At 38.6% G+C, this 16,666-nt stretch overlaps 2 protein-coding genes across 7 annotated transcripts in view; one reads left to right on the top strand and one right to left on the bottom strand.

Moving 5' to 3' along the window:
• Positions 1-1,660: 1,660 nt before the first annotated feature.
• The window catches only part of LOC125166382 (uncharacterized), a 74,339-nt gene continuing 59,333 nt past the window's right edge, over positions 1,661-16,666 (bottom strand). For all 6 annotated transcript variants that reach the window (XM_047860295.1, XM_047860306.1, XM_047860333.1 and 3 more), the window contains one exon: positions 1,661-2,364. In XM_047860295.1, the coding sequence (XP_047716251.1) occupies positions 1,661-2,364 (704 nt within the window). The remainder of the gene's footprint in view (positions 2,365-16,666) is intronic.
• Positions 1,928-15,357, top strand: TRIM13 (tripartite motif containing 13). The gene is made up of 3 exons (XM_047860283.1): positions 1,928-2,061; positions 2,664-2,780; positions 13,756-15,357. The coding sequence occupies exon 3, from the start codon at positions 13,762-13,764 to the stop codon at positions 14,983-14,985; it is 1,224 nt and encodes a 407-aa protein (XP_047716239.1). The 5' UTR covers positions 1,928-2,061; positions 2,664-2,780; positions 13,756-13,761; the 3' UTR covers positions 14,986-15,357.

Below are 16,666 nucleotides of genomic sequence, written 5' to 3'. Positions count from 1 at the left end.
TTCTACACTTCAGAGTTTAATACATAATGTTCTCTCAGCAATGTAACAGTCTTAAGACTTCTGTGCTGATTTAACCAATATTTTCCATTTAGTTGGGCAGAGGTTTATTAATTAGTATTTACCACCAAACAGATCTAACTATATAAATATGTATATAATTGCATGAAGGATAATTTGTGACTTATGAGTCAATAACCTTTCACTCTTGTTTCATTTTAACATTAGGGTATTTAAGATGCTTTTATAAATCAGATTTTGTGTGTGTGTTTTAAAAAACAACACTAATTTAGTAGGAGACCAGGGTGCAGTTTTCAATGGCATTGACAGTTATGATGCTATAGAAAGAACCTATACCTGGCTGGACTCTAACTTGAGAATCTTGGCTTTGCCTCTTGATTTTTATCTTGAGAAATCACTTCATCCATTTCTTCAACTACAGGATGAGAATCATAATGTCTATCTCACGGTGCTTTTTTTTTTTTTCTTTTGATGTTTATTTTTGAGAGAGAGTAAGAGCACAAGTCAGAGAGGAGCAGAGAGAGAGAGAGAATCTGAAGCAGGCTCCAGGCTCCGAGCTGTCAGCACAGAGCCTGATGTGGGGCTTGAACTCATGAACTGTGAGATCATGACCTGAGATGAAGTTGGACACTTAACCGACTGAGCCACCCAGGCACCCGTTTTTCTTTAAAAAAATGAAATAAAAATGATTAATTAATTAATTAATTTTTTTCTTTTTCATCCCACGGTGTTTTTATGAAGAGTATATGGCATAAATATAGGAACTGTTCTGCAAGGGCAAAATTGGGTTTCAGGAACAGGGCATTGGCAAGGAACTCGACATCTCCAAAGGGAGCGGGGAAGAGCTTTTTATGGAGTTTGAGCTAAGCATGATTAGTCAAGGAGCCCAAGTACTATTTATAGCAGGTCTATAATACCTTTCCCTGAAATTCTACTTCCAAAGACCAGACTTCCCTACTGGGGGCAAACTCAACTCCCGGACATATCCTGTGATTTTTTTGTTGCACTTCCCCTAAGACTGTAAATTTTGGAGAAGCCATTCCTCCACCTTTGTATTCTTCTTGGAACCAAACAGATCATTGAAGTGCTTAATGTGTTTGGTATTAGACAAAGTCCTTATACAGAATGGTGAGTCAGGTTAGCATCTGAATAGCCATTAGCAGCGTTTAAGTTAAAGCCAATTTTAAGTTTTTCCTTCTCTCCAAAGGAAAACAGTGTTTTTCCTAAAAGAAAATCTTATGTAGAATTGGGTCGCTAGTATTCAGCCTAAAGCCTGCGAAAAAACAGGTGCAAGGTTGGGGAGGACGGTAATTAACCTTATTTTGGTTGTGCTCTGGTTGGAGCCCATGGCTAGAGCCCTGGCGTTGGTCCCAACAAGAGTGACCATCCCACCCAACCCGAGTTGTGGGTGCAATGCAGACAGTTGTCTCCGTCCCCCAAGCCACTGTGGCTGGGCTTCTGGTCTTGAGAGATGCAGATGAAGTGGTGTGAAGGGTTGGGCTTTTTTTTTTGTTCCTAAAAATGCAACGAACAAAAAAAAAAGTACAACAATCCAAACCCAACCATCTTGTTGCGCGCCAGCTTTCTTCCAGGGTGGCTCCACCTCCGGTCGCCAGAGCTCCATAGGCCCAGCCTACGCGTCTTAGCTGTCGCCGTCTGCTTCCCAGCGCGCGCGGGCTCGGCCCGCTCTGGCAGGGTGCTCCGTGGCGCGCGCAGCCACTCTGGAAGGGAGAGAAGCGAGCAGTCCCGGACCCTCCCCGCCCCTAGGTGCACCGCGGACGGTGGCAGTTATTGCTGCTGGTTGTCGACACCGGAAGGACTCCCGCCTCACCTCACCCACTCCCCACCCCCCGCCCCGGGGAAAGGCGAGACCCGGGAGACTGAACAAAGGCAACGCCGAGGCCCGGGAGGCGGATCGAGGTGCTGGAAGAGGAGGGCAGGGGGCGGGCCTGTTGGCGCTGCGAGTCCATTTTGCCGCCGTGCCCAGCCGGTAACGCGAGGTCCCCGCGGCTGGAGGACAGGCGCCTGCCCGCGGCCCCCGAGGTCCGAGATAAGTACCCACCCGGTCACTCTCTAGGAAGGGGGGTGGTCCTTGGGCCTGCTGCAAGGGTGAGGATTTGCCCTGGCAGGACAGCGACCTGCGTGGGTGGGGGGCTCCAGAGAGCTCAGTTTGAGCTCCAGCCCCAGCTGCACAGCGAAAACCAGCGCGGCACTGGAACAAACGGGAGTGGGGTGTGGAGAGGCGTGCGGTGGGCATCCGCGGGGCCCAGGCAGCGTGTCTGTGCTCCAGAAACCCTGCTCCGCTACAGATTATGCCCGGCTTCAGTGCCAGTGCCTCGGTATCGCCTAGGAAAGAAAAGGCGACCATGAACCAGAAGTCGGAGCCCGGCAACCACTCTCTGGCACTGAAACTGAGGAAGTGCCTGGCGCCTGGGGAGGGCGCCCTAACCGGGAAGCTCCTTAGTAAAGGCACAAAGATATCAAAAAAAAAAAAAAAAAAAAAGCCATGCTCTTGGCTTTTTCACCAGGTCTTAGCGCGCAGGCTTAATTGGGGGGGGGGGGGGGGAGGATGAAAACACTGAGGATCAAGGCTAAGGATCCTCTGCAAATAAATGCATAATACTCTCTTTGTTCTTTCTTTGCAGTAGCTTCGTTTGATTGCCCATCACAACGTGAGGGGAAAAAAAACCCTGATAGCTTTGTCCTGAAAAATAGTAACCCTGACGAATACACCTGCACCTGCTCGCTCGCAGGGGACAGAGGTAAACTACAATACTTCTCCCTACATTAAGAAACAAAGCACTCAGTTTTCTTTCTTTTTTTTAGGCCCAGAACCATGCAAAATTGAACTATGTGTAGAATGTGTTCCCATCCTCACGAGTGTTCTGTTTTCATATTTTGTCAAAACTCAGAAAAATAGATTCTATATTTGGAAAATGTTTATGTAACAATTATTTGAAATGTATTACAAGCTAAAGAGTTATATTGTAAAGGAAAAAGAGAGGTCTTAGTAGCATCTTTTTTTTTATGGTCTCTCCCCCCCCCCCCCCCCCCCCACCCCGGCCCTTCTCCCATGCCTTTTTGCTAGGGCTTGTACAGACAATGTTTGAGTTTTCTGACTCTAGAGACTTTTATACAATAGGTATTTTAAAAGCAGAATTTCATTTTCATAGCCACTCCTTCTGGTAGAACTTGATTAACTGGAGCTGTTGATTAACTGGTTTACTTCCACCTTATACAATGAGAAGATACATTTTTTCAGGCTCTCCTTTCCTTACTAATACCATCTGTTCTACACTAGCTGAGATACTAAATCTCCCTGGTAAGTCCTTCCATAACACTAGGCTGTTCTTTTCATTCTGTGTATTTATGACTGGTTGGTTACCTGGTCCTACAGCTTTTGTTCAGATATGCCCATTTCCATGAAAGTGCTTTATACCTGCTATCCTGTGTAATACTTGCTTTACCTTTTCATGAAATTAGAGTTCAAGAGAGTCCAGCTCTCTTTCAGGACCTTTCCTGGTTAATATACTCATACTTTAACATAATACTTTAAATGTGTATTTACATTTTTCACAGTATTTGTACACAGATTAATTAAACCACCTTACATGTATATAGTTTAGCAATATACAAAACTGGCACACGCTACCTAATCTTTCCAAAACCATGACTTAGACACTCCTGCTTGAACCCAGGTATCCAGAGACAGGTTCAGTGCTCTGTTCTACCAGACAGCCTGTTACAGCCTAATGTGTAAAAATCATAAAACTTTAGAAGGGATTTAGAGAGCCATGATTAAACTTAATCCATTTTATGAATGAGAACACTGAATTCTTGACCCACTTTCTAGATAGAGCTGAAGTCTAAGAATTGGGAAATTCGGGTCCTGTGCCTAGCTTGCTGTGTATGATTGAGAAAGCTCCATTTTGGCGGGGGGTGCTCAGTTTTTTCAATTATACAGTTAGGTGTTTTCTAGATGATGTCTAAGATGTTTGTACTTCTATTTTATTCCTACCCCATAACTTTTATTACCATATATTCCTTATACATACTGGTAATCCTAAATGCATACTAATATTAACTGCCTTAAATTATTTTATATTTTAAATTTGGGTAGGTATGATGGTATGATCAAAATGTATGCCTTATTGGTTTTTTTTTGTTTTTGTTTTTGTTTTACTAAACTATAAAAGTACAGTTCTCTTGTAAGGCCAGGGACCGCATGGAGAAGTGGGGCACTCATACATCATTGGTTAGAGTTCATAAAGTGGTACACCCCTTCTAGCGGGAAACCTGTCAGTGTTTCAAAGGTCCTTAAAAGTGTTTCTACTTTTTGACCCACCTAACAGTACACTTACAGGAATTAAGGAAATAATTAGAACCGTGGACTAAGACTCTTCTACAAGATGTTCATTTAAATGTTCTATTACCAAAAAGACATATAGCCAGTATTAGCATATCTGTAAGATGCACTATAACATTTTAGAATATATAAAAATAAGGGAAATACATGTGATAAAAAAACTAAAAAAAAGTAGATATAAAATTGTATGATGTTACGAGTTGTGTTAAAACACATGTGTGCGCACACACACATGATTGGAAGAAATATAACAATAAGTGATTATTCCTTGCTAATGTAATTATGGGTGATTTCTTCCTTGTATTTTCTGAATTTTCTATACCCACAAATTACTTTTATATTAACAAAAACATAAAAGCTAACTGCTTGGATAACCTTTCCAACTTTAGTATGGTGTCAACTTTCTATGTTTTTGGTTTTTTTTTTAAATGCTTATTTATTTTGAGAGAGCGAGTGAGCCAGGGAGGGACAGAGAGGGAGAGAGAGAACCCAAGCAGGCTGTGTGCTATCAGTGCAGAGCCCAATATAGGGCTCAGTCTCATCAACTGTGAGATCATGACCTGAGCCCAACTCAAGAGTCAAACGCTCAAATGACTGAACCACCAGGTGCCCCTCTATGTTCTTTTTATAAGGCATTTATCATACCTTTTAACAGTATCTTTGTAAATGTGCTGTATTTCTGAATTTAGGGCAAGAATTGACTTTGGCTTATATTTCACCTTTTTAAATATCATTAGGACATTGGATTATTCATTTTTGTTATTCATGGAAGACACTGCCATCTTCATTACCTTGGCCTGGAACTCTGGATACTAGAATGGTACTAAAAGAATAGGGTGCTATGTCTCCTTTTTGTAACAGTTAACCAAATACAGGCATCCTTTGACATACAGAATAGTTATATTGCAGTTAAGCTTTCTATAAAAGTAAATTCTTGTAACATGAACTTTAAAAAAAATTCATTTGCATTATAGATTTAGGTGTATTACTAAAGAAAAGTTGAATTGAAAATTTTTGCTGATAGTTTAAATTCTTGTCTTTCCTGTGGCATAAGTGCCACAAGTATATCGTACTTGGCAACAGCCTGGCTCCTCATTATAACTCCCAGAGGAGCTCTTTCTTTTTTCTTTTTTTCCCCCTGCATATTTGTGGTATTGAATATGAGTGAGGAGTGCCAACATAGTGTATACCGTAACATAGCCAAACTAAAAACTGCTTACAGTTTAGCATAATTGGTGTTCTACTTGATATATTCTGTAGATCAGGTTTACTTTAGAATAAGATGTGTGTGTACCTACTTCTACACCTAGCAAAAGGAACCTTGTTTGTACTAATTACGTTTCCAATGGCACTAATTACATTTCCAAATAAGTTATTAGTTGATAGATAGTGCTTATCAGTTATTTACAAAATGCCTGTTTTCACTTGGTACAGTATTATATACGACCTAAGTAACCTCACTTACCTAGCTAAATCCAGCTAGCCACTTATTGAATGCTAGACTTTGACACTACTTTCTGGAAGCTGGCATTAACCTCAAATACAGATTTAGATGATGGAAATTTATTAATAGATACCAACCAATAACGATTGCCAAATTTATGGTTGTAAAAGAAGACAAGTTGTTTTATGGGTAAAAGTTTTCCATCTTCATTTAAACCCACTTATATTTATTTGGGAGAAAAGAAACCAGACATTTCTGGTTCATCAAACCTTTCTGGAAGTCATTAGTTCCAACTTAACTTAATTGGAACTCTTAACAGGTAAAGATAAATATCTGAATTTGGTTGGTACCACAATAGGTGAATAATTTAGTCTATACGTATGTTTCCCTCAAATTCATACACTCATTCAAATTGATTTCATCTGGGTGAGAGAGATTAGGCTTCAATACCATTCGGAGTCCACACAGATTTCTGGGTTTTGTTGTTGTTACTGTTAAATTAAAAATAATTTTTTTAAAGTAATCTCTATGCCTAGCGTGGGGCTCAAACGCATGACCCTGAGATCAAGAGTCTCATGGTATACTGACCGAGCCAGCCAGGTGTCCCTCCACCCCCACAGATTTCTGGATAGTTATACAGAAGTAGGATAGGGATATTTGATCTAGCTGGTATCCCAAAACCCTATTGATATAATGCTGTGGATTTACAGGATTATGGAATAATGGCTGGGGTGATTATCAAGTGACACAGGGAAAAGATAAAAGGGAAAGAAAAATAAGGAGAAGAGGCAGGTGGGGGATAAGAATAGGAGGAAATCAAAAGAGTGTACACCTTGAAAGGTGGGGCGTATGAGTTAAAAGAATAAACAAAGGAAAGAGTCAAGATGAAACAGTGGTATGGAGGAGAGAATGAAGGAAAGGAAAACACCCAGTTTTTCTGAGTGGTCTGGACTAGTAATGGTAATGATTTGGTTTTTAAGTTTCTGGGAATGTTACCATAGTCCAAAAACTGTGAAATTGCTGAGTAGGTGGTTCTTCCAAGCTGATGGACCTTTTGTTCTAGCTTCATTTTGCTCTACTTATCAGGAATCCTATTAGAAATGTCTTGGGGGAAATTTTAACTACTAATTCTAGAATAATGGCAGAAAAGGTAAGTTTCTTACTGTCTTATATGGAGACATAGGAAACTTGGAGCCACCTAACAATTAGACAAGCTATTTTAGACACTATATGTAACATATTTTTAATATTTTTAATATTCCTTTTTTCAGATATCAGAAATCTTGTTTTTTTCTTAAACTGTTTTGATCATATAAGTTACGGAGCAGTCTCTAAAAGCCAGAATAAAATATAATAAGGCATTGACATAGAGTACTTAAATACTTTGAAAATAATTTTCATATGTTATTAGATACCTTTCAAAACAGTTGTACAGCGAGGAGAGAAACTGCAATATATGTAAGTGGTTTGTCAAAGGCCATAGATTGAGACCCAGACTTAAGTCAGCCTCCTCACAGGCCTGGATCACAGAGATTCTCAATAATATATTTTTTATTTTATAAAAGATAAAACAGTACTAAAGCAGATCAAGCTCTTGTAAAGCTTATCATACCTTAGCTAATGCTTCTGAAGTTTTGCTTTTTAAGTTCAATATGGTTTTCTTATAATTGGTCCCCTTTTTAGTTTTTCCCCTAACTTTTTATTGTGAAAAATTTCAAATACACAGAAGATTTAAAAAATACTACAATAAATATTCTTCCATCCTCTAACTAGATTCAGTAACTAGACCCTAGGTTTCAAGAAAGCATTATTAGATCTCATACTAACATTGAATATAGTATACTACTTGAAAATAAGATTAACTAATATGCTGAGAAGAAGTAATTAAAAAAAAAAAGGTGATCCTTTTTATTCCAAGCACTGTTCCAGCTAAGATTGATGGCTCTCAGTTTAGTAGAGGTTTGCATAATTTAGCTTTGTCTGTGAAGTGAGTTTCAATATTTGCTGTTTAGTTACTTATTAGGTATTTACTTTGGAATTCCTGGATTCAAAGATGCCTCAAAACAGGATGGAAATTTGATTTAACCTTAAGATACAAAGTATTAATTTTTCTTTTTGTTTTCTAATGGGATTTGGAAAGAGATTGTGAGTAGTATCTTGAACAACTTTATATTCCTATCGATTAAAAGGTTTAATAGGAAAGTTTCTTTGAATAGTTTATTAAAATTAACTAGTTTAAGAATGAATAAATGAGCACCTTTTGCATTATCATTTTGAGTTATCATTTATTGTTATTTTTTTGAGAACAAGCAAGAGAATGTGACAGCATGAGTGGGGAGATGCACAGAGAGAGGGAGAGGGAGAGAGAGAATCCCAAGCAGGCTCCATGCTGTCAGTTCAGAGCCTGACGAGGGGCTCGATCTCACCAACTGTGAAATCATAACCTGAGTCGAAATCAAGAGTTGGATGCTTAACTGACTGAGCCACCTAGGCACTACTCATTTTGAGTTGATCATTTAAAAATAAAGTATTTCTAGGAGGGAGAAGTCTAATACACACATATTAGGTTTTGTTTCTGTTTTATGACTACTTTCCTTTTAAGTATTGGCTTTTCCATTTTTAATATTCTGGTTGTCATTTTTCAGTTTTCATTTGTACAGACTTGTTGCTATATATCCACTCAAGGTAGGATAAAGCAGTTTTCATAGTCTACACTGAGTGCAGATATCATGAATATTTGCTTAAAAATATATCTGTGGTGGTGGTACACAACTATGACTATTTGTCAAAACTCAGAATTGTATACCAGAAAGAGTGAATTTTATTGTATATAAATGAAAAGTATTTAAAAAAATACAGAGGCTCCTGAGTGGCTAAGTTAGTTAAGTGTCTGACTGTTGATACTGGTTTAGGTCATGGTCTCAGGGTCGTGAGATTGAGCCCTATATAAGGCTCCATGCTGTGTGTGGAGCCTGCTTAAGATTCTCTCTCTCTCTCTCTCTCTCTCTCTCTCTCTCTCTCTCTCTCTCCACCCCCCCCCCCCCCGCCTCCCTGGCATGCATGTGCTCTCTCTCCAAAGGAAAAAACCCTAAAACAAAACAAAAACAAATATGGCAGGAAAATGAGGTTGAAGATGAGAGGTGGTAGACAACTAGGTACAGATTTGGCTACTTGCTTTGTTGATATAAAACTTGGGAAATTTTTAATTGTTGGGGAAAAAAGATTTTTGTGCTTCAAAATTTAAGACTTTCTTGGTATTCAGAACACATTTGAAGGCAAAAATGAATCTTGGATATGTGTTTGCTGTTCTACGCTGAATTTGACAGTGGTTAAGTTGAAATTTTATGACTGGAGAGCAAAAATTTTGTTCACATACAGGTTTTTGACATCTATATATTGGTAAAAAAAAAATTAGCCATAGAAACAAGGGGATATGTATTTTCCTGCAAAGGAGTAAGTTTTATTGATTTCTTCCGATTTTTCTGTGTTAGCCACACTTTAAGAAAAGGAGCTAGAAGTTCCTTCACTTAAACTAAAAACCTTACTCATCTTCCTTTAAAACTTTTGAGGCAACAGACTTGCCATGGTTTCTTGGATTAGGCTGTCTCAGTTTTCCCTAAAAGTCAGCTGTGGAAGTGGTTCCATTAATTTGGTAGTAGGGGAAGTTCTGAGTATAAAGTTAAAAGAAATGAAAATGTTGAGCTTTTATGAACAGAAATAAGAATCGTTACATCATAAACCAAAATTTATAAGCTGCATCACTAAAAATGGAACAACAGGATCCACCATAATTTTGATGCATATTTTTAAATTTTTTTTTTTTTCAACGTTTATTTATTTTTGGGACAGAGAGAGACAGAGCATGAACGGGGGAGGGGCAGAGAGAGAGGGAGACACAGAATCGGAAACAGGCTCCAGGCTCTGAGCCATCAGCCCAGAGCCCGACGCGGGGCTCGAACTCACGGACCGCGAGATCGTGACCCGGCTGAAGTCGGACGCTTAAACGACTACGCCACCCAGGCGCCCCTGATGCATATTTTTAAAAAGAAACTTCTCAAATAGTTTTTTCCCCTGGTTCGTTTTCAGAGCTATAATGTGATTATGGCTTTGGGATGACTGTTTATTACTAAATTTTCCTGCGTGTGACATTTTCCTGTTTATTTTTGATGATACTGGATTGCCTTTCTCCATTTTCCTCAAAGTTTCTCTTTGCTTTGGGTGCCCTTTTTCCTCTGCATCCCAAATAGTTGATATTGTTTTTCTTCTTATTTATTTCATATACTTGGATAGGATTCTCTGGAAATATTAACCTCCAAGAATGAGTAAATTAGGTTTACTTTATTGAATGCTGCCCCCCCCACCCCCCGCTTTCCTGTTTCTACTGCCTTCTCCAAAATCTAGTTTTAGCATAGAATTTTTAGCTGAAATATGACAAAGAGCAGTGCAGATGATAAAATAGCAGGACTAAGGTAGGAGGACCATCAAAAGTTTTCCTTCTCTGTTCTAGAGTCAGAATTTTTAGTTACTTCACACCAACCCCAGTCTCTGTAGCTGTTCTCTTCCCCATACTTTTCAAAGGTTTTATGACTTCTCATGTCACAAAAGATTGTTCAGAAAAATCAGCTCATCACATATTTTTGCCATATGACATTAAATTTGACAGAAATAACCTTTGCTTTAATTCCACATAAAATTGTATTATAATCTATAATACATATATCTCTCACAACTTAATTTAAACTATAAATTATTAGACTTGCAAACTCAGCTTATCTTTTAAATATTCTTTATCTTCAGGGCACCTGGGTGGCTCAGTTGGTTGAGGGTCCCAATTTCAGCTCAGGTCTTGATCTCACGGTTCATGAGTTCAAGCCCCATACCTGGCTCACTGCTGTCAGCCTGTCAGTGCAGAGCCTGCTTCAGATCCTCTGGCTCCCTCTATCTGTGCTCTCCTTGCCCCCCAAATATTAAAAAAATATTATTTATCTTCTATATTATAGCACCTATTGTGACTTTTTTTTATATTAAACTTTTTTAAATGTTTATTTACTTTTGAGAGAGAGAGAGAGAGAGAGAGAGAGAGAGAGAGAGAGAGAACAAGTGGGGGAGGGGCAGAGACATAGGGAGACACAGAATCCCAAGCAGGCTCCAGGCCCCGAGCTGTCAGCACAGAGCCCAACACAGGGCTCGAACCCACAAGCTGTGAGATCATGACCTGAGGTGAAGTCTGATGCTCAACCTCCTGAGCCACCAAGGCTCCCCGCCCCCCCCCCCTTTTTTTAAGTTTATTTGTTTTGAGAGAGAGTGTGAGAGCTCACGAGAGGGGCAGAGAGAGAGAGACAGACAGAGAATCCCAAGTAGGCTCTTCATGGTCAGCATGGAGCCTGATGCAGGGCTTGAACTACAGAACCACACCAAAACCATGAGTCAGATGCTTAACCGACTGAATCACCCAGGCGTCCCTCTGATTGTGACTCTTAAAATTACTGTTAAAAATTATTTAATTATTTATTATAAGGATTATTATTAGGCCCTATTCTGTTTATTAGTTTGGTGGTAATGTGACATATATATGTGTTCCTCAGTAAGCTGAACGAGGACATATTTAGCACTGTATTTGGTTTTAAAACTTTAGGGATAGAAGTTTTAAGATGTCCATTTTAAAATAATAAAACTTGAACTGAGAAATGGTATTCTCTAGACCAGGGATCTCGAAATTTTTTATTTTCAGGACCCCACTTTATAGTCTTAAAAACTGAGGATCCCAGGAGCTTTTGTTTACATATGTACTTTATATAGCCATTTATCGTATTGGAAATTAAAACAAAAATTTTAAGATACTCATTTAAAATAACAGTCATAAACCTGTTATATGTTAACATAATTTGTGAAAAATAACATTTTCTAAATAAGTTGTGAGAAAATTGGCATTGCTTTACATATTTATAGATATTTTTAATTAAAAAATTGTTTTTAGTGTTTATTTATTTTTGAAAGAGAGAGAACATGAGCTGGGGAGGGGCAGAGAGAGAGGGAGACGCAGAATCTGAAACAGGCTCTGGGCTCTGAGCTGTCAGCACAGAGCCCGAGGCGGGGCTCGAACCCAGGAACCGTGAGATCATGACCTGAGCTGAAGTCGGATGCTCAACCGACTGAGCCATCCGGGTGCCCCTACATATTTATAGATCCCTTGAATGAATTGCTGTTTAATAGATTACAAATAAAGTCTTTTATCTGTCCCTTCATTACACCTGTTAGAATAAGTTATGGGCTTTTTCTTTTTTTTTTTTTGAAATATACAAAGATCATAATCTGACCTTGCACAGATACGTAGTTGGTGAAGGGAAGAATATTTTAATAGCCTTTTCTGATAATTACGGATCTTCTTTGATACTTTGCTAAAGCTCAACAACTGGTAGTTTCTTAAATGTTGCAATATGGAATCTGAAATCATATTTTTCAACGTATTGGTCTTTTGATCTTTTATCCAAGCACGATTTATAACATGCATTAGTCACTTGAACAAATTAGTTTATTGTATTATGCAGATCTCCAAATAACATATTTCATTATACAATAATCTCCCCACTAAAAAAGATAAAAGCCAACATTCATTAAAATCACCATTTCATTACAAAGTCTTTAATTAATGAGAAGCTGTCAAGCTCTTAAGTGGCAAAAATGTTTTCCAAAATTCTAATGTTCACTCAAAAACTTAATTTTTATCATTGGCAAGATATACTATCATTTATTTTTCTTGAAGGGCTTATTTTGTTCATTTTCAAGAAAATGTCTGCTTTTACCTAAGTCTAAATAGCCAGTTTGCCATTCATTCTTTCAAGTAAAAATGGTGTTCCACAAAAAAAGCAGCTGGTTCAGATTGTGACTCAGTCATGTAACTAACTGCTTTTTCTCCAGACAGTATCTGTTGGATGCAGCAGAAATTCTTTACTTCCTATTTTGTCACCCAAAATATTAAAGAAGCACATACACAAGGATCAAGATTTAATAAAATGAATAATTGTTGCTGCTTCATAAAGAACATTCTTAAATGAAATTGGCTACCCCCACTTAGATTGTGGGTGTGTGGTAATGAAGGATTCAGTAACTTGTACCTTTTGCCTTGTTTGATTCCTGCTGAGGCTTTAGCAGTGTCTCCTCACCATTGCTTTTACGGTGCATTTGTCAACATGGTGCCCAAAGCAAATATGTTCTCAATATTATTGTGAATAAAGTATTGACCTTCATGAATGACTTGAAGGAGTCTTAGGGACATCAGATTTCTGTCTACATTTTGAGAATTGATGCTCTAGATGGTTCAGGTGGTTTTAAAAAAAAACTCATTTAATTTTCTGAAGAATTAATTGCAACTCTTGCCTTATGCTTTTACTTAGGATTTTAATAATTGTAATCTTGCATTTGAAATAGAAAAATATGCTAGTTTTTAATAAAAGCCTGCACGAGAGTGCATGCTTGAATTTGTATTTCTGTGCTTCTTTCTTTTGAATAGCATACCATTTTATAATTGTGGGCCCAGACTAAAGAGCTCATTCTATTCAGACACTGAGTAGCTTTGTTTCTGACAGCTAGTAGTCAGCTCTCTGTTTTAAAACAATCAGTTGGGTCCTGCTGGCTCAACTTGCAGTTGTCCTAGACCTAACCCTATCTCAGCCAAAGACTGTTGTTGGAAAGCCCACACAAAGGCCTTGTGTACAGGGAGCCCTGCTAATAAGGAGTGTGTTCTAGTCCCAGCAGATTAAATCTGCTTTGGTGTGCATTCCCTTCCCAAATTTCTCACTTATTTCCTTTGTTTGCCTGGTTATTTCAGTGAGAGATCATTTTTAATGCCTGTAAAGATAATTTCTGATTAGTAGATAGTCTGAATGGAGGGGATTACTGGAGTAAAATATTTCTTTCTTTATGGTAGGATGTGATGGAGCTGCTTGAAGAAGATCTCACGTGCCCAATTTGTTGCAGTCTGTTTGATGATCCTCGAGTTTTGCCTTGCTCGCATAACTTTTGCAAAAAATGCTTAGAAGGGATCTTAGAGGGGACCGTGCGGAATTCGTTGTGGAGATCATCTCCATTCAAGTGCCCTACATGCCGTAAGGAAACTTCAGCTACTGGAGTCAATAGCCTGCAGGTCAATTACTCCCTGAAGGGTATTGTGGAAAAGTATAACAAGATCAAGATCTCTCCCAAAATGCCTGTGTGCAAAGGACACTTGGGGCAACCCCTCAACATTTTCTGCCTGACTGATATGCAACTGATTTGCGGGATCTGTGCTACTCGTGGTGACCACACCAAGCATGTCTTCTGTTCTATTGAAGATGCCTATGCTCAGGAAAGAGATGCCTTTGAGTCCCTCTTCCAGAGCTTTGAGACCTGGCGTCGGGGAGATGCTCTTTCTCGCTTGGATACCTTGGAAACTAGCAAAAGGAAATCTCTACAGTTACTGACTAAAGATTCAGATAAAGTGAAGGAGTTTTTTGAGAAGTTACAACATACATTAGATCAAAAGAAGAATGAAATCCTGTCTGACTTTGAGACCATGAAACTGGCAGTTATGCAAGCCTATGACCCAGAGATCAACAAACTCAACACCATCTTGCAGGAACAACGAATGGCCTTTAACATTGCTGAGGCTTTCAAAGACGTGTCAGAACCCATCATATTTCTGCAACAGATGCAGGAGTTCAGGGAGAAAATAAAAGTAATCAAGGAAACTCCTTTACCTCCCTCGAATTTGCCCACAAGCCCTTTAATGAAGAACTTTGATACCAGTCAGTGGGAAGACATAAAACTAGTAGATGTGGATAAACTTTCTTTGCCTCAAGATGCTGGCACGTTCGTTAGTAAGATTCCCTGGAGCTTTTCTCAGTTATTTGTGGTAGTCATTCTGCTCAGCCTTCTCACTTTCTTTGGTCCCACCATATTCCTAGAAGGGTCTTTATTTGATGAATTCACAACTTGGAAAGACTGCCTCTCCAACTTTAATTCCTATCTGGCTAAATCAGCTGATTTTGTAGAACAATCAGTGTTTTATTGGGAACAGGTGACAGATGGATTTTTCATTTTCAGTGAAAGATTTAAGAATTTTACTTTGGTGGTGCTGAACAATGTGGCAGAATTTGTGTGCAAATATAAACTATTATAAAATCTGTTGCAACTATTTAGTTCTCTGTCTTTTGTTAGAAATTTGTTAAAGAGCTGAGTGGTAGTTCAGATTTGGTCAAGATTTCAATGAAGTATTTCCCTGCCCAAAGTATTCCTTTCAAAAATAATGTCCTATATATGTTGTTCAAATGAGTTAGCATAAAGGTAAATGTGAAATTTAATAGTACAGTCCTGAACCCTCCTTCCTTTTTAAAGAGTGCTTTTGAAATACACCTCCTACCTCCAATATCAGTTGTGTTGATGCTGTGGAAAAAGGGGAGGTGAAAGCGCATGATCTAATGTTGTATTAATGAGGTAGTATAACAGTGATTGTTCATTTAAGCATGTAATAAAGACTACTCGTGTAAAGCAACTCTTTGAGACTGAACATTCTTTTAAAAAAGGAAAAGATATGAGTGGATTGGATTTCCAAATCTTTCTAGATTTGGATTTCTAAATTTTAGTTTTTTGCTAAAATGTAAATCTCAGGTAAACAAAAGGTGGCATTTTCTTGGGCTCAGTTTACGTTTTTAGGAGGGTGATGATTTCAGCTTGCCTTGTTCTCCTTAGGTTTTGTAAATTCCTTTGGTGATAAACTACAGAAGTGTTAGGTGGCTGTGGTAGGTACAAAAAAAAGTAACACATGGCAAGAACAGGAAATGGGAAAGCCTTTTTACTGGCAGCCAAGTGTTGTGTTGTTGTTCCCAAGTATCATGGCAACAGGACAACTAAACCAATCCACTTGCTTAGTATCTTTTTGAAGAGTAGTAAGATTAATTTGCCAATAGATGGAGGAGTCTGTCAGCTATTATAAAGTGCAAAGTAATCAGCTAAACACTAATTTTGCCCTATCTGCTTACATGAGATAAAGATGCCCTATCTCCCACAGAATAGAAATACTTAATTTTCTCCTCTTGCTTACAATTCAGATGAAGACAAGAACTGCTCATCTTAGAACTCATCTTAGAACTGCTCTTGTGTCTACCTTATTTCTGTCATGAAACAACATTCTTTGGAAAGCAGAGTGTCTTTACCCTTTTATTTTTTTAAGTTTATTTATTTTGAGAGAGAAAGAGTGTGCATGCAGGGGAGGGGTAGAGAGAGAGGGGGAGAGGGAATCCCAAGCAGGCTCTGTGTTGTCAGCCCCAACATGAGGTTCCATCCTATGAACCATGAGATCATGACCTGAACTGAAATAAAGAGTTGGATGCTTAACTGACTGAGCCACCGAGGCACCCCTACCCTGTCTTTTAATTTGGTTGAGAGAAGGTAACACAAGTGGGGACAAGAAAAAAAAAAGGGCCAACTAACTTGAAAGTACAGAAGAATCCAGCTATGAGAAAAAGAGTCAAATTAAGCTGCTGGTTGAGGTAATGGCTGCCTCAACCATAACTGACAATTCATGATTTAGCCAAAATTGCTAAAGGGTTCATAAATTATAAAAATGTTTCACTGTAAATCTTACCTCTGCTATGAGGACTCATCATAGACAAGTGGTCTGGGGAACCCAGCAGGGGTTGCTTTTCTGCTCCCAGTGTATATATGTGTGTGTGTATGTATGTATGTGTATATGTATGTATGTGTGTGTGTGTGTGTGTGTGTTTAAATAGAGATTTACAACAGGTTTTCATGGAGAATTTTTTATGCAATACAGGAACAGGATCCATTTGACATCTAACCTT

The sequence above is a fragment of the Prionailurus viverrinus genome, chromosome A1 (assembly GCF_022837055.1).
Source record: "Prionailurus viverrinus isolate Anna chromosome A1, UM_Priviv_1.0, whole genome shotgun sequence".
Taxonomy (NCBI): domain Eukaryota; kingdom Metazoa; phylum Chordata; class Mammalia; order Carnivora; family Felidae; genus Prionailurus; species Prionailurus viverrinus.
The sequence above is the reverse complement of the archived record's forward strand: the minus strand, read 5'-3'. Positions and strand labels throughout refer to the sequence as shown.